At 45.9% G+C, this 22423-nt stretch overlaps 10 protein-coding genes across 10 annotated transcripts; 7 read left to right on the top strand and 3 right to left on the bottom strand.

Moving 5' to 3' along the window:
- Positions 1 to 359: 359 nt before the first annotated feature.
- FPOAC1_005515 (uncharacterized protein) lies at positions 360 to 2709 on the top strand (the record flags this gene model as incomplete). Its single annotated transcript, XM_044850042.1, has 5 exons — positions 360 to 863; positions 922 to 979; positions 2180 to 2418; positions 2475 to 2549; positions 2605 to 2709. The coding sequence occupies 5 exons, from the start codon at positions 360 to 362 to the stop codon at positions 2707 to 2709; spliced, it is 981 nt and encodes a 326-aa protein (XP_044708752.1).
- Positions 2710 to 3609: 900 nt separating this feature from the next.
- On the top strand, positions 3610 to 4864 carry FPOAC1_005514 (uncharacterized protein; the record flags this gene model as incomplete). The annotated part of the gene is made up of 4 exons (XM_044850041.1): positions 3610 to 3801; positions 3853 to 4267; positions 4322 to 4388; positions 4447 to 4864. The coding sequence occupies 4 exons, from the start codon at positions 3610 to 3612 to the stop codon at positions 4862 to 4864; spliced, it is 1092 nt and encodes a 363-aa protein (XP_044708751.1).
- A 1552-nt stretch (positions 4865 to 6416) lies between these two features.
- Positions 6417 to 8458, top strand: FPOAC1_005513 (uncharacterized protein; the record flags this gene model as incomplete). The annotated part of the gene is made up of 7 exons (XM_044850040.1): positions 6417 to 6643; positions 6724 to 6737; positions 6794 to 7043; positions 7098 to 7166; positions 7221 to 7478; positions 7541 to 8074; positions 8137 to 8458. 7 exons carry the CDS (start codon positions 6417 to 6419, stop codon positions 8456 to 8458), a joined length of 1674 nt encoding a protein of 557 aa, XP_044708750.1.
- Positions 8459 to 8888: 430 nt separating this feature from the next.
- Positions 8889 to 9958, bottom strand: FPOAC1_005512 (uncharacterized protein; the record flags this gene model as incomplete). The annotated part of the gene is made up of 3 exons (XM_044850039.1): positions 8889 to 9433; positions 9483 to 9603; positions 9653 to 9958. The coding sequence occupies 3 exons, from the start codon at positions 9956 to 9958 to the stop codon at positions 8889 to 8891; spliced, it is 972 nt and encodes a 323-aa protein (XP_044708749.1).
- Positions 9959 to 10353: 395 nt separating this feature from the next.
- On the bottom strand, positions 10354 to 12088 carry FPOAC1_005511 (uncharacterized protein; the record flags this gene model as incomplete). Its single annotated transcript, XM_044850038.1, has 5 exons — positions 10354 to 10702; positions 10753 to 11466; positions 11515 to 11767; positions 11818 to 11881; positions 11930 to 12088. 5 exons carry the CDS (start codon positions 12086 to 12088, stop codon positions 10354 to 10356), a joined length of 1539 nt encoding a protein of 512 aa, XP_044708748.1.
- Positions 12089 to 12828: 740 nt separating this feature from the next.
- Positions 12829 to 13755, top strand: FPOAC1_005510 (uncharacterized protein; the record flags this gene model as incomplete). Its single annotated transcript, XM_044850037.1, has 1 exon — positions 12829 to 13755. One exon carries the CDS (start codon positions 12829 to 12831, stop codon positions 13753 to 13755), a length of 927 nt encoding a protein of 308 aa, XP_044708747.1.
- Positions 13756 to 14888: 1133 nt separating this feature from the next.
- On the top strand, positions 14889 to 16820 carry FPOAC1_005509 (uncharacterized protein; the record flags this gene model as incomplete). Its single annotated transcript, XM_044850036.1, has 3 exons — positions 14889 to 15886; positions 15936 to 16722; positions 16776 to 16820. The coding sequence occupies 3 exons, from the start codon at positions 14889 to 14891 to the stop codon at positions 16818 to 16820; spliced, it is 1830 nt and encodes a 609-aa protein (XP_044708746.1).
- A 756-nt stretch (positions 16821 to 17576) lies between these two features.
- Positions 17577 to 19218, top strand: FPOAC1_005508 (uncharacterized protein; the record flags this gene model as incomplete). The annotated part of the gene is made up of 3 exons (XM_044850035.1): positions 17577 to 17847; positions 17898 to 18332; positions 18401 to 19218. The coding sequence occupies 3 exons, from the start codon at positions 17577 to 17579 to the stop codon at positions 19216 to 19218; spliced, it is 1524 nt and encodes a 507-aa protein (XP_044708745.1).
- A 421-nt stretch (positions 19219 to 19639) lies between these two features.
- Positions 19640 to 20172, bottom strand: FPOAC1_005507 (uncharacterized protein; the record flags this gene model as incomplete). Its single annotated transcript, XM_044850034.1, has 3 exons — positions 19640 to 19769; positions 19834 to 19982; positions 20044 to 20172. 3 exons carry the CDS (start codon positions 20170 to 20172, stop codon positions 19640 to 19642), a joined length of 408 nt encoding a protein of 135 aa, XP_044708744.1.
- A 1502-nt stretch (positions 20173 to 21674) lies between these two features.
- On the top strand, positions 21675 to 22156 carry FPOAC1_005506 (uncharacterized protein; the record flags this gene model as incomplete). The annotated part of the gene is made up of 2 exons (XM_044850033.1): positions 21675 to 21968; positions 22025 to 22156. The coding sequence occupies 2 exons, from the start codon at positions 21675 to 21677 to the stop codon at positions 22154 to 22156; spliced, it is 426 nt and encodes a 141-aa protein (XP_044708743.1).
- Between the last annotated feature and the right edge of the window lie 267 nt (positions 22157 to 22423).

The following is a 22423-nucleotide window of genomic DNA, read 5'->3' as shown; positions in this document are numbered from 1 at the left end:
CATATGTTGTCGATTTACAAAACATCATTCTTGCCAAGCTGTGTTGAGAGAACTTTAAATCTATCACAAGCGAGGTTTAACAGGGGAAAACTGTTTACAGCCTGTCTCACATGTTCGGACGAGCCGATGGAAAGGCAGAACTACATCAGACATGGGACCGACGATACCATCACTAAGAACAGAAAACACGATACGAAAAAGGTGTATAAATGGAGAAGTCCTCCCCGTCTTCAATCTTCTTTTTCTCATCAGCTCAATTCGTTCTTACCTTTCATCTCATCTCTTCTCTTCACTTCAATACCACCATTTTAACCAATCAAAGTCTGTGACTTTTTATTTCAACCATTCCATTCTACAAAATGCCTTCTTTCACCACCTTCGTCGCTGCCATCGCTGGATGCTCTGCCATTGTTAACGGAGCCGCTCTCCCCGCCGAAAACGGTCTCAAGACCAACGCCCTCCAACGCCGAGAGGTTACCAAGGGCTCTGATCATATCCTGAGCAAGCGTGAGCCTGTCACTGTGGCTATCTTGACTGCGGTTGGTACCGCTGCAGCCACCGCCGTTGTCAACGAAGCTGTTCAGGCCGCCGCGTCTTTCATCGGTGACATTGTGAACTTCGACGCTGGTCGTGAAGCTTTCACTAAGCAAACCACTGACGCCATGATGGCCAACAACCCCGACCCTGCGCGTTTCCAAGCTGCCGCTTGCTACAACCAAGGCTTCTCGGTCGCCGACCCTGCCAACATCGACGGCCAGTCCTCTGTCGATTTCAGACTCGGTGTTCTCAACACCGACTACGAGTGCATGTACATTGCTGCCCCCAACCAGTTTTTCACCGAGGGTGACGGTGGTTTCATCAACGTAAGTACAAATAGAGCTATATGACTAGTCATTCAATATGGCTAACAAATACATACAGCTTTCCTTCACCCACACCGACCGATGCACCTTCGACGAGGAGACCGCTGATCTCACTTGTGTTTAATTGATGGGTGTTTGTTCCGAGAAACATCAGTAATCAGATGGTCATGGAAAGAGAGGAGATCGGATTGAAGGAGGGGTGGCAATTCATACAACTAGAAAAGTCGATAAGTTTTTGTTTAGAATAATTAATATTCTAATCATATCACTGCGAAAAATACCGTCGAACGTGGATGCTATGCATCTTATCTGTAACCCTGTACCTTGCAACTCGCCAGTCATCTTTGCCATGATTGCAAACCAGCTGGTAGGTTATCAGAATAGATACAACCCGGTAGACCTGTAGGTATAATCATGGTCGACCAAGGTCTGGATGCCATCACAGAACTAGGCTATCGGTAGAATGCTGATTTAGGTAGCGACAAATAGGTTATGAAGCAATATGAAGTAATTGACGTCTTCCGTTGTCTTCAGACAAATGAATAGAATGACTCTGTGCATTGTCATGAGAATGAATGTGGTAAGTGGCAACTGATATCGATAGATAGAATCGGTGAGTTGACCGAGGCGTGCTACAATCCATTTCCACTTTTCAACTGATTATCGGGGTACCAGACAAGTTGGCCGCTAGAATCATAAGAGACGATCTTATAAGCCAATTTGTTCTCCTTCAACAATCCTTCAGTCAATGTCGTTTTATAGCCTCAAGTTCAAAACAAGGAAGTTCGCTGCAGATGAATTTGGCCACTTGACGGATCTAAAGATATACCTTGCCTATAATGATGTGCAAAGATCTGGATACTGCAGGAATCAAGACACGTCGCAGAAGGCGTATACCAAGAATGTAATTGGTCGAAGGCTAATTGGCAGCCCGATAATGATAAACATAATCTGTGCGATGATCCCAACCTCTCGAATATCACTATGCGCAACATGGAATAATCCGGTCTATGACCGCAGGACTCCGATCATGTTATGTCTTGGTCCACATTGAGGCGACAGCGCTAAACCTTCTTTCAGTTAGTGGAAGCTGGATAAGCTCAATCTACACGGAGCTACGGACCCGGAGCCGTCCCCCGAATCCGGGGATCTGATAACATTATCTATGCCGAGAATGCTCCGTGTACTCATTCTGGTATAAAATCAGCCATCGGCGCAACCCCCTCCACCGATCATATTCTATCTAATTCTCACTTATACACCTCAAAAGTAAGTTGGATTGTTACCCTCGGGTGCATCTCAGCTAACATATCTAGTGTCTAACAACAAGATCGTTCCTCTCACCATTATCAAGGGCGCTGGCCATGAGCACATCCCTATCCCCGAGGGAGAGTGCGCAATCATTGCCGACTTTCACTCTGTCAAGTCACAGAGCTCACACTCTACTCCTTACTTGACAACTGGCTTCTACCGGGTCGTCCCAGGACCTACACGATACGGCGAGTACGACTATGAAGAGACCAAATATGTCCTCAAGGGCCAAATCGACATCACAGTAAGCTATAATATAGTCCCTAAATAGATGATCAATGATATTAATAGCTTGTACAGGACGAGGCTACTGGCAAGACACATCATCTTGTTGCCGGAGACTGGGCCTTCTTCCACGTTGGATCCAAAGCTCAGGTTAGTTTCTTCAACATTCTCGATTTTCATCCATTAATTAACGATAATCTCCTAGTTCTCAACCAAGACCGAAGGTGTTGCATTCTACGCTGTTACTCGACCAATGAACGATGGTCACCCTAACCTTGTTGGCCGAGAGGAGAGCACCTCCAAGTTGTAAAAGTCATGTTATTAAGCATCTAATGAATCAAAAGAAACTTCTCATATGCATGATTTAAAGTTCAGTTCTATTTACAGTGATAAAAATACATGCGTCGCTCTAGGACTTATGAAGAGGATTCCGCAGAACATCAACAATAGTGGCCGTTAGAATACACCACTATAAAGAATGACATTATCTAAGGATAAAGTCCTGGTCGGAGGTTTGATATCTCAGCAAGATTCGTCTACTTTTTATAATTATATTTTTGGATCTACTAGTCTTGTCTACAGTTTCAAATGTAGAATCTCGCTATCAGATTCAAATTTGTATTTAAATTGTCGGTGAGTGGCCATCGGCATGTAGCCCTAGGTAGGGAAACCGAAACACTTCACGTGGCGTCGTCCTTTTTAGGCGGAATCAAAGAATAAAGGTTACATCATGATACAGAACTACTGTCCTCAGTCGAGTTTGCTGTCTGCTTGAACTAGAAGAACGCATAATTTGTAAACATTTGACTTGTTAACCTTGCTACAAAACCGCCAAGAACAAAAGTCTTGGATTTAAAATAAGCTTAACAGTGCACTTTCCCGAAAAACAAACCAATTTCTGTATCCTTGTCTGGAAATGCTTACCAGACAAGGACGCGTTTCGCGGCACAGGCTCCCGGATGTGTTGGTTCTCGAAGCAACAAGGGATGCATTCCCACATGGACAGGGGCCATTGACCTTGGTCGCCACTTTTATAATATAAGATTGTCATCATCAGAGCCGGCTCTGGATTCCTACAATTTAAGTCTGGGCCGTTCCCCTTAGGGATGTTGCCGGTGTATCATTCAGGTCACTTCGTTTCTTTCCTACCTGTACGTATTATTATACCTTCTCTCTTACACTGCCCAAAACGTTCGATTCCTCGCGCGCAATGTCGGCTTCAGGAGATTGGGGCCCAGCTCCAGCTGGAATTGACCTCACCGAAACTAAGGATGGGGAAATACTGCGACCAGTCATAGCCTTAATGACCCTAGGTATACTTGCAGTAGCAATTCGACTGGCTGCTAGATTCAAGTCGGGCACCGGTATGGCTTTTGATGATTACCTCATCCTGCTAGCATTGGTGAGTCACCTTACTCGGATACTTTACGTATTGAGTTATGGATAACAATAGATATTCGCCCTGGGAACCGCAGCACTGTGTATCATAAGTATCCCGTTTGGGGGCGGAAAACACCTGTGGGTTGTGACTTTCTCCGAGTTTACTGTGTTGTGGAAGATGGCATATTCCTTTGTCCTGATTTACGCAACCACTGTAACGTTGACAAAGGCGTCGATCCTGTTCTTTTACCAACGAGTGTTTGGTGTTAATCTGGCCCATCGAATCTGTATGGGCCTCGTTCTTGGGTATTGGGTTGCTATCGTCATTGCCTGGTTCTCCGGCTGTCGGCCTGCCAGCTATTTCTGGGAGCAATTCACAGATCCCGACGCTGAAGGAACTTGCATGAACACATCGCTTTTCTATTTCGTCAATGGAATTTGCGCAATGTTGATAGATATTGCTATTCTTTGTGTGCCAATTCCCACCAGTAAGTAATGCTGATACTGACAACAACAACATGGCAAGCTGACAACACATACAGTCCTCAAATTGCGAATGCCAAATAGTCAAAAGATCGCTGTGGCAGGAATTCTCCTTCTGGGTGCTTTGTGAGTACTTCTACAACTTCTATTATCATTTTGCACGAATAATAATGCTCTTGTTTAGCGTTTGTGTCGCTAGTATTGTCCGAATTGTCTACATGGACAAGCTGGTCAAGGCCCAAGACTTCACATGGGCTATGGCTCAGGTGTTTATTTGGTCTTGTTGTGAGCCTTTAGTTGGTATCGTATGCGCCTGCCTGCCGACATTTGGTCCTCTCTTGCGAAGATGGTTTCGGACGGTCGCGTCAACAGCTGAAGGCAAGGGCGATTCCAACTCATGGGATCCGAACAAGCCGAGGAGTCAATGGAAGCCATATCATGGAGGCTTCAAGCTACGTCAAGACGACGAGCTGGAGTTGACTGTTGATGTTCACCACGGCAACAATCACTTTGAAGGGCAAGAAGGGGATGGCATCCATGTACAGAACGAGTTCACCTGGACCGATGCTAACTCGTCAGTGGGGTCACAAAAACATCCTTGACATTATTTGGGGGGGTCGGTGGTCCAGCGGTTAGTGGTCACCGGGCTTAGCCGACGGCTTATCCTCTGAGCCGAAGGTAGTAGGTTCGAATCCTATAACTCCTAATTTTACTAGCCATTAAAGGAGAAAAAAAGGCTCTTAATTAGTTTAATTAACTAGGCTGGTCTAACCCAATTAGGTTATACCTATTATAGATAATCCTAAGGAGGGTTTTTAAGGGGCATTACTATATATTTTACTGTATAAAGGAGAGTTTTAATTCGCTAGAACGATTTTCCCTACCTAAAATAGCCCTAGATTTCCCCTACCTCGGTAGCTAGCTTGCCTATAGCTAGAACACCTAAGAGCAGGGTCAATAAAAGCTCAATTATATACGACATTATTTGGAAGCTCATATAAAAGGCGTTGAGAAAAGTTCAATACTTTATACGCCTGATTGACCTTAATAGCGGTAGAAAAGATGATATTAATTAAAATTCAACATAGACAGTCTTCCACGAAGGTAATCCCCAAATATTATGGTATGGGGGTGTGTGATTGAGCTCCTAGTTTTCAATGCAAATACATACACGTCTGCACTAAAGACGTGAATTTTGTTACTTAGTTATTGTCTCATACGTGACGATAGCCGGGGATTTGCACACCTTTAGATTGCAACAAGCTGTCTGCCGATATAGGCAATCTTTTGGCAATATCATGTCTTGGTATTTATGCAATATCATGCACCGATGAGGCGCATTTTACCCGCGAGCACTGAATTATGCTGTGCCGTTCGGTTGTCAATTCTTAGTCAAATAACAACCGGGATTCTGCGAATGGTATGAGACATGATTCAGTTCACTTTGCGGCGAAGATTCTTGGCACAGGGTTTATGCCGGAATGCAACCCAGAAGTTGACTAAAGGCGGGGAAACGCATGGATCGTCAAGTTTCAGCGCAACCAACAACCAACATGCAACTACCAACAGTCTACAACCAACAACTATGGAGAACAACAAGCACAAGCAGGCTTTGAATGGCTGAGTATGTTGAGGGAGCTGCAGCGGAAGCATGGCCATGTTCCCCGTCTCAAAACTAATGTGCTTGGGAGACAGGCGAGACCCATCAACCGTCACATCAGCTATGGGCCTTGTCAGGGAAGTTGAATCGCAGTCGTCTTGGAAAATGGAATGCGAGACTGATCTGTTTGGAAATATGAGTATTAATCTGGTAAATGCCAAATTACCAAAAAGATCAACCGGATCTGCCTGAAATCATAATATTATAATCTCTCCGATGTACGCGGAACTTTCTTAAATCTAGCGGGTCATTTATCCCTTTCTCCAGTATTTGACATGAGATGTTTCTCGGTGGATGCTTCCCGATTGCATGGTGGATTTATGTAGTGCGTCCTGCGGGCTGGGTACTCAGTCGGAGTGACCAGGATCTGTTCGTCTCCATTCGTATATAAACCTAGCAGCAAAAAATGTGGCCAATTCATGCCTTTCCTCGTCTATTTGTCTTCATTTCGTCTGAGAAGATAACAAATAAACGTCATAGACGATATCGCCATCATGTCGCCTTTCCCAATCACCGGTGACCCTCTTCTGGAACAGCCCGCTTTCACTCGCACGCGAAAGATGCGAGTGGTCTGCATTGGCGCTGGGTTCTCGGGTCTACTTGTTGCGCACAAGGTCCAACATGAGTTAAAGTTGGAGGACGAAGTTGACTTGACTATCTACGAGAAGAATGCAGATATCGGTGGAACTTGGTTCGAAAACACTTACCCGGGTGCCGCTTGGTGAGTTTCCAGCATGTTGAACTTTTATCTCGAGAGACTGGTAATGATCTCGGATGCTAATACCTTGCCCTTTTCCGCAGTGATTTCCCTGCTCGTAAGTTCTACCCACCATGTAGTGATCAGAGAGTATGACTCATTGGCATAATCCAGACGCGTATGTCTTTCCATTCGAGGGAAACCCGGACTGGAGCAGGTTTTATGTCGGCCAAGAGGAAATCCAAGATTACATAAAACGCACAGCTGAAAAGTACAATTTGACCAAGTATGTCCAGCTCAATACCACCATGAAGGAAACGATATGGGATGAAGAGTCAGGTAAATGGAAGATCAAAATTGAACAGGGCGGTGAGATCAAGGAAGACGAAGCAGATTTTGTCATCAACGCATCAGGGTTCCTGAAGTAAGTAATGTGGTAAGACATCGTCAAAACCAGCATGCTGACTATTGTACCCAGCAAGTGGAAGTGGCCTGATATCCCGGGTCTCTTTGACTTCAAGGGCAAGCTCATGCACAGCGCAAAATGGTTTGTCTTGATCAGTACGAGACGTGTCGTCTTCTTTCACTAACAAGGGCTCAGGGACAACACTTATGACTGGACACGTAAAAAGGTGGCTGTCATTGGCAATGGAGCTTCCGGAATACAGCTTGTGACCGCCATGCAGCCCAAGGTCGAAAACCTTGTTAACTACATGCGCCAGCCCACATGGATATCTGTCAACTTCTTGATTGAGAAAGCTCCCGACGGTGTCAATCGTGAATATACTGAGGAACAAAGACAGTTATGGAACAAAGATCCCCAGGCTCTTTATGATTACAGAAAGGAGCTTGAAAAGTCGTCAGTATCCCTGTTGCTTCTCCTTGCACAAGTCTGAAGCTTTCCGCTAACCTGATTCTCAGAATCAATGCCTTCTTCTTTGTCATGTGTCTCGACCACCCCGCACAACCGTTCTATGAAGGGCTATGCAACGAAAGAATGCATGCTTCTATGAAGAATGACCCTGAACTTGAGAAGCGAATGGCTCCCAAGTTTCGACCCGGATGCCGTCGCATCACACCAGGTGAAGGTTACCTTGAGGCTTTGCAAGAAGACAACTGCCGAGATTGTTGGGATCCTATCAAGCGTATCACAGAAGAGGGGATTGAGACAGATCAAGGAGTGGAGAAGTTTGACCTCATCGTGTGTGCCACCGGATTTGACAGCTCATGGCTTCCCCAGTGGAAGCAGGTGGGCCGTAACGGTGCCACTCTTGAAGAACTATGGAAGGACGACCCTGAGGCTTTCTTTGCGTCTATGGTCAGTCATATGCCGAACTATGCCATGATTAACGGACCAAACGCGGCCATCTCTCATGGTTCTGTGATACAACAGATGTCCTGGACCGCAGACTTTATTCTCAAGTGGATCAAGTATATGAATCGTCACCAAATCAAGTAGGAAACATTTCCAATCCGTTATCACTGCTACCGGAACGAAACTAATAATATCTGCCTAGGACCCTTTGCGTCAAGGAAGAAGCAGTCAAGGACTACAACGAGTATACGCAAGAGTTCCTAAAGCGTACCGTATGGTCCGGGGAGTGCCGTACTCTTTACAAGAATGGTCGCTCGCAAGGACGCATCACCGGCGTATATGCTGGATCAGTTGTTCACTTCCAAAAGGGCCTAGAAGAGGTTGGAGGTGAGAATTTTGACATGACCTGGAGACACAAGAACCGGTTCCTCTGCCTTGGTAATGGCACAGTAGAGACTGATGAAATGGGGGCTGGTGATCTTGCGCCTTATTTCGCAGCCTATGCGCCCTCCTCAAAGAACTGATATACATAGTTAGCGGTCCATTTTAGTCCTAATTCATTTGTATTCGCGAGTGGAATGGCAACATATGCCGTGATTATGTTTGTTCAGATAACGTATTCTTAGCAACATGAGATCCGGGGAAGAGGTCTGCGCGGGGATGCTTAAATCAATGTGGATCAACGAGATTGCTCCGCGGAGTTGCAAAATCTTGTTCCTGATTTTAGATATGGCCTGGTAGTTCCGATCATACGGCAGCCGAATATTCGTCTTGCTGGGTTTGTTTCGTCCCGTGCGTATCGGCCCATGGAAAATAAATCGTTCATCGCGGCTCAACCTGAGTGGACTATTGGCTACGATGGACAGTTGACTTTGGATAATTGTACGTCCCACTGCTTTAGGATAGCTTACAAGGGAAAACATTGGTCTATTGTCAACCTTGTACGATATTTTACTACATGACAACGCTTGCTGGCGAGGAAACCGGCGCCGACTCCACTCTATTCTCCTCATCTACGGCAAAGTTCTCCTTTTTGTAAGAGAACCAGTGCATACCATTGTTCATAACAGGACCCTGGTATTCAACACCATCGACTTTGACAGGATCTTCCATGGCGAGATACATGTACCAGTAGTACACGCCAACAAACATGCCACCACCAATAATGTTGCCAATAGTGGCGGGGATCATGCCCTTCCAGATGTAGAGACTAACCGTCAAGTCAGGGGTCTCGAGCCAAATCGCAAGAGACATGTAGAACATGTTTGCAACGACGTGTTCAAGACCGAGAACAACAAAAGCAAAAATTGGCCACCACATGCCGATGACCTTTGAAGCTAAATCTTTTGCCTGTATTCCAAGGAAAACAGCCAGACAGACTAGCCAGTTACATCCAACGGCCTTGACAAAGATTTGATGAACTTGTGGTGCGATTTGCTTCTTGGTGGCGAAAGAGACAGCCACTTCCCTGTAGGGGTCTGCGTCAAAGACACCGCCATCTACCAACAATATCAGTATTTGTTTTGTGGAGCGTGTGTGATATCTTACAGCCCATGATGATAGACATGACAAATAGCGATCCTGCAAGATTCCCGAAAAAGCAAAGGAACCAATGCAGTAGCATTTTGTGAATGCGCAATCGGCCCTGGAGAACAGCTGTCAGGGTGAACTAGACCATGTTAGCCATGTTTCCTATTATTCGTACCTGTTTCACTCACCATAGTTGTAGCAGTAAACAGATCCGCGCCAGTAAGTGCAACAAGTACTAAGCCAAGGGGGAAAACACCCGCGCCGAAGAGTTTGACCAAGCCGGGCGCGTTTTCGGCATACCATGGAGCAGTCATGGCACATAACGAAACACCGCAACCGAAGGATAGAAGACATCCTGCTGAAACAGCAGATAAAAAGACTTTATCGGGACGCATATTTCCTCTTTTGACACCAGATCGAGAGACAAGCTCGATGGTTTCTTGCGGCGTATAGGCCGCCAAGTTGGATATGCTAACCACAAGAGGGTTACTCATAATGTCGAGATTTTGATATCGCTGCGAATATGTAAAGGCGGAGTTGATGAAAATTTTTGATAGTTACACATTAAGTTAGTAGTCTCTTTTATATGACAATCACTAGTCCCTGCATGGAGCCCACTTCGAGTCATTTATATCAGGAGAGAATCACGTATGATCAGTCAGACACGATTGGAAGCATTGAGTGCTACTGACAGACTCCACCTCGCTACGAACCCTAGTTTGTTTGTTTTTGGCTAGCTTCCATATCCACTTCGATATGAGCCGTGAATTGCCATATGTATAACATTCAAAGGCCCGCAACGTGCGTTTTCAGTCATAAATAATTGATATCATTAGGTGCCAAGGAGGCAGACGGGGGGACAACCAAGTTTTCACTATCTATCCAATCCTCACAGAGCATACTTGAAGAGGGGGCTCTTCTCTCCCATGCGAACGAGCTCTTCCTCAGAGTATCGCTGGCGAATCTCTTGCTCGGTCATCTGAGCCTTCTTTGCATTTCCTCTCTTGAGCAGAGTCTCGAGAAGCACAACAGCAACGATACCAGCCAAACCAAAAGCAAGCGAGGTACCGTATCCAACCGGATATCGGGGTGCCTCACGCTCAAGATAGATATAAGAGCCAATCAGACCTCCAATGTTACCAACACAGACCAAAAGTCCAATGTTGACAGATCGCTTGGCAGGATCAGGAGTGTTGGCCACGTTCCAAGCGTTGACTCCTGGAAGGATTGGATACATTCTAGTTCAGTTAGTATTGAGAGACTCGAACCAGGATTAGAGAATGCTCACCCAAAGCATGCCAGACAGACGGCAAAATAACAAACTGCGATATTGTTGTCGATATCACCGGACTTGACAAATAGGATAATGAAAGCAGTCACAAGACAGCACTGAGGTCCCAGGATAAAGGGAGCTCTCCACGAATACTTGTCGGCAAAAATGGCAAATGCATATGCGGAGATAGCGCCAATAGCATAGGGTGGGATGGTCATGAGCTGTGCGTCACTAGAAGTGTAACCCATTCCGCGAAGGATAGTGGGCATAGTGAACTTCATGGCGTAGTTGGGAACAGCGTTGGACCAGTTGGCAAAGAAAAGGAGCCAGATCTTGTAGTCAAGAAGGATGTCCTTGAAAAGTCGAAGGTTGAAGTGGTCGTTCTCCTTGTAGTCTGAGGGGACAGAGGAGCGTCGAGCGAGTTGACGAAGTTCGAGGTATCGAATATCGTCCGCCTCGAGCCAGCGGGTGGATAACGCCGGTGAGTCGCAGAGCATAAAGAAACACATGACAGCAAGGACGACGGTGAAGAGACCCTCAATCAAGAAGATCCAGCGCCAGCCTTCAAGACCTGCCACGCCATCCATCTTCGCGATGGCAAAAGCAAGAAGACCAGAGAAAGCACCACCAGTAGCAGCTGAAGTATATAGGATCGCGATTCGGGTTTGGGTTTCGTTGGGAAGGTACCAATTGGAGATGATCAGGATGGCACCAGGGAGAAAACCGGCTCTGTTTGAGGTTAGATCAAGATAAGCAATATTATGAGTGCGAACTTACTCAAAGATACCTAGCAGAAAGCGAATGGCCAAGAGGCCGGCATAATTTTGCACGAGGGCTGTCAAGGTCATGATAACGCCCCAGCAGAAAACAATTCCTCCCATATAGATAGATGGTCTTTTGAACTTGTGAAGGATCATGTTTGAAGGAACTTCGCAAAGTACAAAGGGGATAAAGAAGATGGCGGTAACTATATTGTACTCAATACCCTTGAGGTGCAAGTCATCCGTCATTCCTTCGATCTTTGCATTTCCTATGCTACGTCAGCCTCTGAAGATGTCACCAAGTCAATTGAGTGCATACCGATGTTTGTTTTGTCCAAGTATGCGATCAAATACAATAGGACAAGCATGGGGATAAGACGCATCTGTTTGTCTTAGCAACGCCAATTGATCGAGAAGTCTTTGACACTTACATCAACCTTTCGAACGACTGCCTTCTTGCGTTCCTCGGGAAAGTTGTTCAAGAAGTCAGCATCATATTCGGTAAGACCGCCCCTATGCTCGCTGTGCATAGTGCCAGACTTTTCATCACGCGAAAGCTCGCGCTCGATATCCAGAGCCTGAGTCGCCATGTTGAGCTGATATCCTCTGCTATCTGGTAGTAGATGAAGGAAGATGTCTGATGGAAGGGGAAGGTGGATTGATCAATGGATTAGAAGTTTTTATAGCTGACTTCACCCCTCAGCTGAGTGTTACACTCGTGTCATGCTGGTTGAAAAGCAGAAGACACGAAGGAAAGTGGTCAGTGTTGTGAAATTTGTTCCCCGGATTCTGGGGTGAGCGTGTGGAGAGATGCGGGGGATCGTGCGAGATCTCATACTAGCTCATACTAGACAAATCACAAGGAATTCCGGTTGTCAAGTTAAGCTGCAAAGGGGTTGGGGTTGAAAATGGAGTTTGCCGATGTCAAACTTGGAGTTGACAGAAATCCGAGAATCCGAGGTCACGTCTCCGGACTCTTCACTTGGCTTTTCCGGAAACGCCACCCAGTTCACAACACCAACCGCACAGAGGCTGCGAGACATCAGAGATTCTCCGGAAATGTCGGATTCATTCGGCTAGAAAACCACCAAGTCCATCAACTCGCCTCTCTAGATGTGAGACCGAAACGCGAGCTGCGGGCCTATTTTGAGATATATAAGAAGACATTAAACTCGACAAATGGAAAACAAATCATCACATCAATTACATCAACAGCTTCATTCACAACAACAACATACAATAACAAACTTGAACATCTTCAAGTAACATCTTTACTCTTCTACGTTTAGACATCACTATTATAGGTCTCTTACAACAACCAATCATCACCATGTCTTTCGATCTCAAAGGCCTCGTCCCCGCCCCTGTCACCCCCTTCACCAAAGATGGCAAGGTTGACTACGAAGCCATTCAACGCCTTGGTTCTTGGCTTGGAAGCATCGATGGCGTCAAGGGTCTTGTCGTCCTCGGACATGCCGGAGAAGGAACCTTCCTTACCCAGCAAGAACAAGTAGACACCATCAAGGCCTTTGTCAAGTCTGTCGATAACAAGATTCCCATCATTGCTGGTATCACCGGCGAGGGTACAGAAGTTGCCGCTCTTGAGGCTATCCGTGCCAAGGAAGCCGGTGCTCAGGCTGGTCTTCTCTACCCTTCTCACGGCTGGCTGCGATTTGGCTACCAGCCTGGTGCTCCCCAGGACCGCTACAAGGTCGTTTATGAGACCTCCAAGCTTCCTCTGATCCTCTTCCAATACCCTGACAACACCAAGGCCACCTACAACCTCCAGACTCTCCTTGACATCGCTGCTCAGCCCGGTGTCATTGCCATGAAGAACGGTGTGCGCAACATGCGACGCTGGGACACTGAGATCCCTGTTTTCCGACGCGAACGCCCCAACGTTCCTGTTCTCACATGCCATGACGAGTACCTTCTCCACACTGCTTTCGATGTTGACGGTATGCTTGTCGGATACGGTGGCATCGCACCAGAGCCTCTTCTTGAGTTGATCAAGGCTGGAAAGGCCAAGGACTACGCCAAGGCTCGCGAGATCCACGATCAGCTTCTGCCCGTGACAAAGGCTGTCTACCACCGTGGCTCACACATGGAGGGTACTGTTGCTCTGAAGCACGCTCTGGTTGCCCGAGGCATCTTGGACCACGCCACAGTTCGATCACCCTTGATGCCTCTCCCTGATGGTGCTGAAGGAGAGATTCACTCCGCCATCTCAACAGCGTCTCTGAACAAGGTCGCATAAAATAGTGTATAGCATAGTCTTTTATAGCGAAAGAATTTCATTTCGGTTAATAAAGAAAATTAGAATAAATAAACTGGCTATTATGTGAATCGTTATAGTCGTTGTTTGTGACGTAAAATTAATTATTCAATGCCAATCCTGTCCAGAACGAATAGATTGTAAAATGAAAGTCTACATGAATGTAGTGAATATATTGCATAAATTTATGTATAGTGCACAAGCGTCTCAATTTTAGTTGGTGGAACCGCTGTTTTTTATCCCAGCAATTGTGTTGTAGCGCAAAACTTAGTGATCTCTACGCTGGGATTAAGTTGAGTGATCTTAGCTGTGTTGCAAGAATGAACGCAGGAAGACTCTCCACGAACTGGACTAATGGCGATATACCATTGCACATATATCACCTGAGTATTTAAAGTCCTCAAATCTCTCAACACATAATCTTTTGTTGATGTTATCACGAAATGACAATAAAGCAAAGAAAATGATCACGTCTATAGGGTACCAAATGCTGATCTTTTGTGATCTAGCACTACACAGAAGGGGAACAAGAGCGGTTCTAGACTGCTTCTACTGCTAATTGAAATGATCTACTCTGTAATAGTAGTTAGATTACGCTTGGATACAGCTGGTGGTGGGTGATGACTGAATGTGTGATGACGCCGTTCGTCTCTGTCAAAGTGGATGAATGAACATCCCAAGTCCCTCCCCAGAAATGTCCCACATGACTTCAATGTCCGGGGTACTCATAACCCCGCATCCTGGTCGTTTCCTCCAAAATTCTCGGATTCTTCAACTCCTCACCCACAGATTTCCGGTGTATCCGAGCATCATCAATGGCAACTCCTGTAACCTCAACACCTCTGTCCGAAACATCAACATGCACCAATACTGGGACTTCTCGATCAAAGAGAAGTCTCCCACTTTCTCCAGATGTATCTCGTGAATCCGACAATCGCCGGAAGGCCTCAAAGGTTAGCCGGGCTTGCGACCACTGCAAGCTCAAAAAGCTCAAATGTTCCGGGACAATCCCTTGCGATGGATGCACCAAGAGAAAGGTGAATTGCCAATATGAATCGCAGTATCGCAGAGGTAGGCCGCCAACACCGCCTACAGTCAGTCGACAGCGACATTCCATGAGTTCTACGGCTTCTACTGTTCGGCCGCCGAACCCTGAGGAAGAAAATACAGAGGCCATCACCACAAGATCTTCTTCCCAAGGTCCCTCCGGACTCGAAACGGCAGAAATAGAGGGCCAATTCTTCGATCCGACATCAAATTTGACCTTTATCCATCGAGCTTGGAAGAGGCTGGCTCAGCAGAACCAGCAAACAGATTCCGGTCTGTTGACAGGTTCTGAAAACTCTCAGCCCCTCATGTCAGCTGGCGATGTACCCTTCACCACCAAGGGAGACCAAAGCCTGCTGTTCGTGAGTCAACCGGCGGCTCTAGAGCTATTCAATTATTATTTCGAGAACTGTGTTGTGACTTATCGAGTCTTGCATCAACAATATTGTCAGTTGTGGTTCGATGCTGTCATCAACAATTGGCACAATGGACAACCTTTGGAGACCGACATTGGGCACGCAAAAGCTGCTATTGTCGTCAGTATTCTAGCCATTGCCAGTTTCCGCCAACACAGAATCACAGAACAACGATCAATCCCAGGGATGTCTCTACTCGCTCAACAGAGTGAACAGTACTTCCTTGCTGCATCTGATCTAACAGCACAAGAGACTGGGTTACCACGACTGGAATCTGCACAGGCTCGTGTACTGCAAGTTTTGTATTTACTACAGACTTCCCGAATGAACCAAGCTTGGTATGTATTCGGAAATACTGTGCCTATCGTTACAGCGCTGGGTCTCCATCGAAAGTCCAACCACTATAGGAATGGAGGTCGACAGCCAACAGATTATATAATCTCCGAGTGCCGCAAGCGGACCTTTTGGGTCCTTTATACACTTGACAAATACCTAGCAGTTGTGTTTGGTCGACCCCGATTCTATCACGACAACGATACCGATCAAGACTTTCCGGACAGGGTCAACGACGAAGATATGACACCACAAGGACCATCGCTTGCCGAGCCTGCGATGGACTGTCATGTTGATGCAGTAATATTCCATGCGAGGTATGAAAACGCAATACCCAATGACTTTCCTTATCTCATATTGTTCCAGGATAGCGATAATTATCGAGAATGTATCTCGCCAAGTCTATTCCCTCAAGAAGATGCGATCAGAGGAACGTCTCGCAGCCGCCCAAGACTTCATACAACAACTCAACGAATGGAGACAGGCTCTACCGCCTCATTTTGGCACCGTACGCCCTTCTAGTCTCATACCAATATTCTCTCGACAATCCACAGCCTTGAAACTGGCCTACTGCCATGCCGTGATGCATACCACCCGACCGTTCCTTCTCGATCATTCAGAAAACTGCAGTCCTGCCCTGCAGGAGTGCGTGACACAATGCATAAGCGCAGCAAAGCTTGCACTCGAGATCGTTGATTCTATGTTCTCTGAGCAATCGGTCTTGTTCCATGCTTTGTGGTGGATGCCATACGTCACATTCTGCGCTCTAGCAGTGGTGTATGTTTGGGACATACAGCAAAGGAACAATGAGACAGCAGACTCTGACAACACCTTGCTTTTTGGTCTGGCAGAGAAATGTCAAAATCATTTGGCAAGGACAATTTCTGCTGAGTCTGCCAGCCGGAGATACAGCATTATCATCGAAGAGCTGCGTCAAGAGGCGAGACAAGGTCCGCAACATGCCAGCAGGACAATTCAGATGTTGAATTGTAACGAGGAATCACTCCTCTCCGGCGAGCATGAGTCTGGGACATCCATAGACGAGTTGGGTTCCATGTTTGAAGATCAGGAATCATCCAGCTCTGGTCTCATGTCGATCATGAATCCACTAAGTCAATGGCAACCGACTGACTGGTTGGACCTCGACTCCTCGGTATATGCATTGAGCCATTCAGGAAAGGTATTCAAGACTAACAGAATGACCAGGCCTTTACCTTCTGCTCCCAACTTGATGATCTGATGATTTTTTAACCTTCAATGATTCCTTGATGATGGCAAGTGCAAATAAATCATGATACCAGAATGGTTTATTGCGTACATGGAAAGATTATTTTATATGCAGCACACAATTGATCGTTCAGTACAAGTCTGGTTCCAGATGTTGTCTCTGACTTGCATGCTATTACCCACATGGTATGTTGTCTCCGATCTAGTGACAGATCGAGTTTTGAGAAGTACTCAAGGTATCAATGACTATTAGTTTTATCGGTAGCAATTTACATCTCTTGTGCTATTGCGATATCACTGACAAGATTGAACCAGGGGCAGAAACGACTCTAACCTCGTTGATACGTAACCTCGGTAGAGTTAGATATGATTACGATGCTGTTTACCTATCCCTTTTCAATTTCCATATTGATTATTAAATCACTATCCGTACATGCCATGCCGCCTTTTTTGTACAGTAAACTATTGAAACCAATGGTCAAACTATTGAAGTCTGGACAACGACCAGGCCAAATTAAGCCTTCAGCTGGTAGTAGAACCAATTGAATCATGAACCCAAGTGGATCTCTACGTTCTAGGCCCGATAGACGGCTCGTACCGAACCTTTAGCTGGTATAGCGCTGTAATATTGGTTTCTGGGGGTGCTGCAAGTTACCTCTATTGGCCTTTTTTCAGCTTCAGCGGTTGAGTGACCAGCGTTGACAAAGACATATAATGCCGACATAGTCACTGTGCTCAAGAACTAAATCCATCAGCATTTACCATTTCACCTTCAACAATATGGCTCAACCACGTACTTACGATAAAGACTTTATTTCGCGTCCGACTTCAGCTTCCAAGCCGAAGAGGATCATCATCTGTTGTGATGGAACATGGCAATCCTCCACAACCATTGATCCTAAGAAAGGATGCCCCTCCAATGTCACTCGTATCAGCCGCGTCCTTGCCAAAGCTGGCCTTGATCGTGAAGGCAATGAGCGTCAACAACTGGTATACTACGATGCTGGTGTAGGCACAGGTGATATCACCGGCGTCGAGGCAAAACGACAAGGTACGCAGCAGTTTTTATAGTCAGGCCAAACTAGTGCTCACATCTAGCAGGTTCACAGGGTCTTGGTCTCCTCGAGAATGTTCTCGAGGCTTACAATTTTATTGTCGCCAACTACAATCCGGGCGACGAATTGTATTTCTTTGGCTTCTCACGCGGGGCCTTCACTGTCCGCTCAACGGCTGGCTTGGTACAAGAGGTCGGCATCATCAAGTCGCACCTGATGGCCCACTTCTTGGAGCATTATGGCGACTTCATCCGTGGAGAAGATTTCAGTAAATCGTTTACCGAAACGGAGCATTGGGCCAAGTTCCAGGCCCACAGTCCGTTAGCGGTAGCTTGTCCCGGAAAAGACACCGTGATTCAAGTCATAGGTGTTTGGGATACCGTCGGCGCACTGGGTATTCCTGATATGGGCCATTGGATCAAAATCGATAACTCTCGACTTCGGAAAGCATACCAGTTCCACAACACAGATCTAAGTGCCAGTAAGTTATATCATTCGATTCACATTAACTCATTCTCTCTTCGACCATTAACTGACCCGCCATTATAGATGTCAAACATGCATACCATGCTCTCGCCTTGGACGAACGTCGTGGTCCATTTTCACCTTGTCTCTGGTGTGTCAAAGGGGACAACAAGACAACAAAGCTTGTACAATGTTGGTTCCCTGGTGCCCATATCAATGTCGGCGGAGGTAGCTCTGATAACGCTCTGAGTGATGAGGACAAGAAAGATGGTAAGCAGCCTAAGGGAGACAACGAAAGGCTTTCAAGCGTGGCTTACGCTTGGATGCTTGATCGAATTCGCCCACATTTGGCTTTGGATGAGGAGGCACTGCAGATGCAACTTGCAGATATTGACGGTGTTATCCACAGCCCTGGAGACCCCAAGTTGAAGGCATGGGAAAGCCAAGAATGGCTCTTGGGAAACATTGATGACAGCTACACTGCTGAGTACAAGGCCATGGGCAGTGCTGTGATCCGTACTCCGATGGACTATTACAAACGTGAAGAAGGTTACACTGTCGAGCGAGTTCATCCCTCGGTGTACTTTCGACAAGAGTATCACCGTAGCTTGAACAAGCAACTAAAAAAGCCCATCCAGGTATACGAACCTTTGGCTATGGATGGATGGAAGCGCGAGTACGAATCAGATGGCCTCGGAAAGGATCTGAAGCCGCGAAAGGGTTGGACTTGGACAAAGTATAAGAAGGGAGCCACGCCCGAGAACAAGAAGACTATGATCGAGAAGAGGATGTGGGAGTTTGAGATTGGTAATCTCCCAGATGACACAAGTATTGAGAGATGGTTGATCAAGAAGTCTTGGAATGTCGAGTCTTACTTTAAGACGGTGGAAGAAGGATGGTAGAAACACTCACTAATGTGAGCATTTATGTTAGCCATGGGATCAATAGTACTCCATCCTGAAATATATCAAGAACCAATTTTACTCGGTCATATAGATATGTGTTCAGGTTTTGTTGTCCTGCATTAAAAAGAGGCTGTTAAACTGCAATGATGGAAAATAGAAACTGTATAGAAAACAATGGCCGGTATGTCATTCTCTGAATAAATAGACGAATCTGAAGTCCACGAAATTTGTAAATTTTGTGGATCACTACTGAAATTTCGAACAATAGATGGAAGCGAGGTTAGATGTTTGCTATCGAATCCTTGTCCTTCTCACACGCGTAGTCCGGCGGGGCTGGGAGGCAGTATCACACAATTGTAAGCATGAATAAAAGCGAAATTAGAATTAATCTCTTGTTAGAGCAATTACTGATGGCCTCTTATTGAACAACTCGGCGAATATCAACAAGGAGGTTGCCATTAGCCCAAGCCTCATTCGCACCTCTGACCTTTCCATCACCACGAGTACACTTGTCCAGAATAAAACCAGCACCGCGAGCCACATCCTGGCTATATAAATAGTTAGTCAAAGGTCCACAGAATGACTCCCACGTGGTATGAGAGGGTGAATTACCAGGTAGAAGTTCTCGTGGGGGCGCCTCTGGCGAGACCAGTGATCTGAGTGTTTCCACGTCTGCAGAAAGACTGACCGGAGACGGTAGCAACGCAAGGCTTGCTACCTAGGCTGGCAAGGTAATCGATGCATGCCGCCGCTTCCTTGGCCTGTCCAGCTTGTGTTAGTTGCGTTCAAACGACAGGTGGGAGCTGGAGTTCGTATACGTACGTTGGCCAGTTCACTGTTGGGAAGGTCATCTCTGCATGTCACTTTGCGCTTTTCAAGTGCATTGGGGGAAGCAACAACTGCAGAAGCAGCAGTGAGGAGGAGAGTGATAGAAGTAACAAAGTTAACCATGTTGGGCGGTGAGATAAGCTGCTGAATTGCTAATGAGCTTGGTGTACTGGTAGATAAAAAGAATTCTGTTTTCACCACTGGGCTTGGTCTTTTTATATCATATTTTGACTCAACATCTGTGCTAGATTAAAGGATTTGCTTTGTTGTCTTTGTTCACGGCAATAAGTCTCCATTAGGCAGGACTATATACTCTAGTCTATGCAATTTTAAGGCTATGCAGTAAGAAAAGTCCCCAAAGAGGACTGGATCGACAAGGTAGGGCTGGAAAATCCAGAGTTATATGTGATACCCTTGTTGCTGTCCCTTCCTTAATCGATGTCATTGGCTTGATCGGTCTTGTGCTCTGCTCGGAATCAGACTGTGGATGATCCCTGTTCCACTTTAAAGACTAGGTGGCTCGGATTCTGCCGTGCCGCACTCCATGTAATGGGGCATAGACACTTGGCAAAAGGAAAAGACACGTCCAAAGCGTTTACGACCCGTATTTAGTCGAGGCGGTGAGGTTGTGTTGAATCCATTAGTCCTGTGGATCTACGGGATTTTAAATTGTAGTCCCATGTGCCATCTTGACTGGTTCATTAATATGGCTATTGATTCGGTGGAAGATACGATTCTTTCGAGGAGAGATAGAAAACTCTCGAAAGGGTAAAAATGGGTGGGTAGGGTGGATAGCGATGGATTGAAACTTCTTTTCGAGGACAGTATCATCAGCAAAACCGTGGTCTAGGACGTTGGTACACGAGAATGGGATTCAGAACTCACTTACCAATATGGATAGGCATTTTTGTCAAGATACAAAAGATAATGACTAATTTATTCAGCTAATGGTTATAGTTCGATATATTCAGGCAGAATATAAATCCATGGAGTCGCTGAGAACGGTAGTATCGTAGCATAGATTTTCCAGCATTGCATTGACGGAATGAAACGAAAATAAAAAACGAAAGAGGCGAAATGGTTCACTTTGTCATTAAATAAAACTCTTGAAACGTCCAGTCATATATCATTGTTTACCATCAATCAAACCATAAAGTCGACAAATCAGTCGCTGGTCCCTAATGTCGGCCTTACCGGAATAATCAGCACCATATTTGTTTCATCCTTCAAGGATTGTCGACAGTACCAATCCTACGTTTCACCACTTTTCATATATGATCCTACAGACATCTTTGCTATAGATTTTAGTCAATTTAAAACGAACGGGTGCTTTAGCAGATCCCTCAGCGGCTGGTCATGGTGCACTGGCCGTATGGCTGTGCAAACGCACAGATAGTTAGTGTCTACGGCCTCCACTAGGGATAAACAGAGGATTTGGATGATATTAAATTGAGAAATGAGAGGGAAGCCATGTAGGCAACGGAGATGATATAAAAGACATAGGTATGGACGCTGGATATTTTGAATCGTTTACCAGCTCATCATTCCTCACAACACTTCATATCACACATTCCAACCATTTCAAATCTTCAAACTTAGCAACCATACACATATCAATCGCAACAATGGTTTCCTTCAAGAACATCCTCCTTTTCGCTGGTCTCGCCATGGCTGCTCCCACCCCTGATAGCGAGAAGTCTTTGACCAAGCGCTTCAATGGCGGTTGGTGTGGTGTCCATATCCACCTCTTCAACGGCGAAAACCCACAAGGTTCACACGAGATGAATGTTTTTGTCTATGATGGCAAGCAGCAGCTTGTCTGGTCAAAGGAGAGCATCTGGGGTAACGGCATTTTGATGACCGAGAGCGAGAATCTGCCTGCGGTTCTTAACATTAACACATATGGCGGTGGTGCTCTTGTAAGTTCTCTGGGCTTCTATTTTTGCTGGAAACTTTGGACTGACATGTACAAAAGGCCACCTTCACCTACGGCGACCAGGATTGGGATTCTAATGAGGAGCCTCGCTGCTCCGTCGGAGCTTGGGACGGCCCTTCATTTGGCTCCAGCACTCAGACCCTTGAAATGGACTGTGGTTTCTCTTGCTGAGCAGATGTCTTGGTTAGTTATGCCGTTCGATTTCCCAGTACCGGGAGCTAACATGTGAAACGCTAGATAGATTGATACCAAGAGTAAAGATTGTAACAAGACAATGTAGACAACGTTTCTACCATACTCGGAGGAGGGGGTTTGTAGCCAGACTGAAATTGAAAATATCTTCTTCAATATCAATGCACATCTTTCTGTAGACGTATAGAATTTACAATAATAAATCGAATAACAGAGGTAGCTCAGAGGTGCAACTACTACGTATAT

Source organism: Fusarium poae, chromosome 2 (assembly GCF_019609905.1).
Source record: "Fusarium poae strain DAOMC 252244 chromosome 2, whole genome shotgun sequence".
Classification (NCBI taxonomy): domain Eukaryota; kingdom Fungi; phylum Ascomycota; class Sordariomycetes; order Hypocreales; family Nectriaceae; genus Fusarium; species Fusarium poae.
The sequence above is the reverse complement of the archived record's forward strand: the minus strand, read 5'-3'. Positions and strand labels throughout refer to the sequence as shown.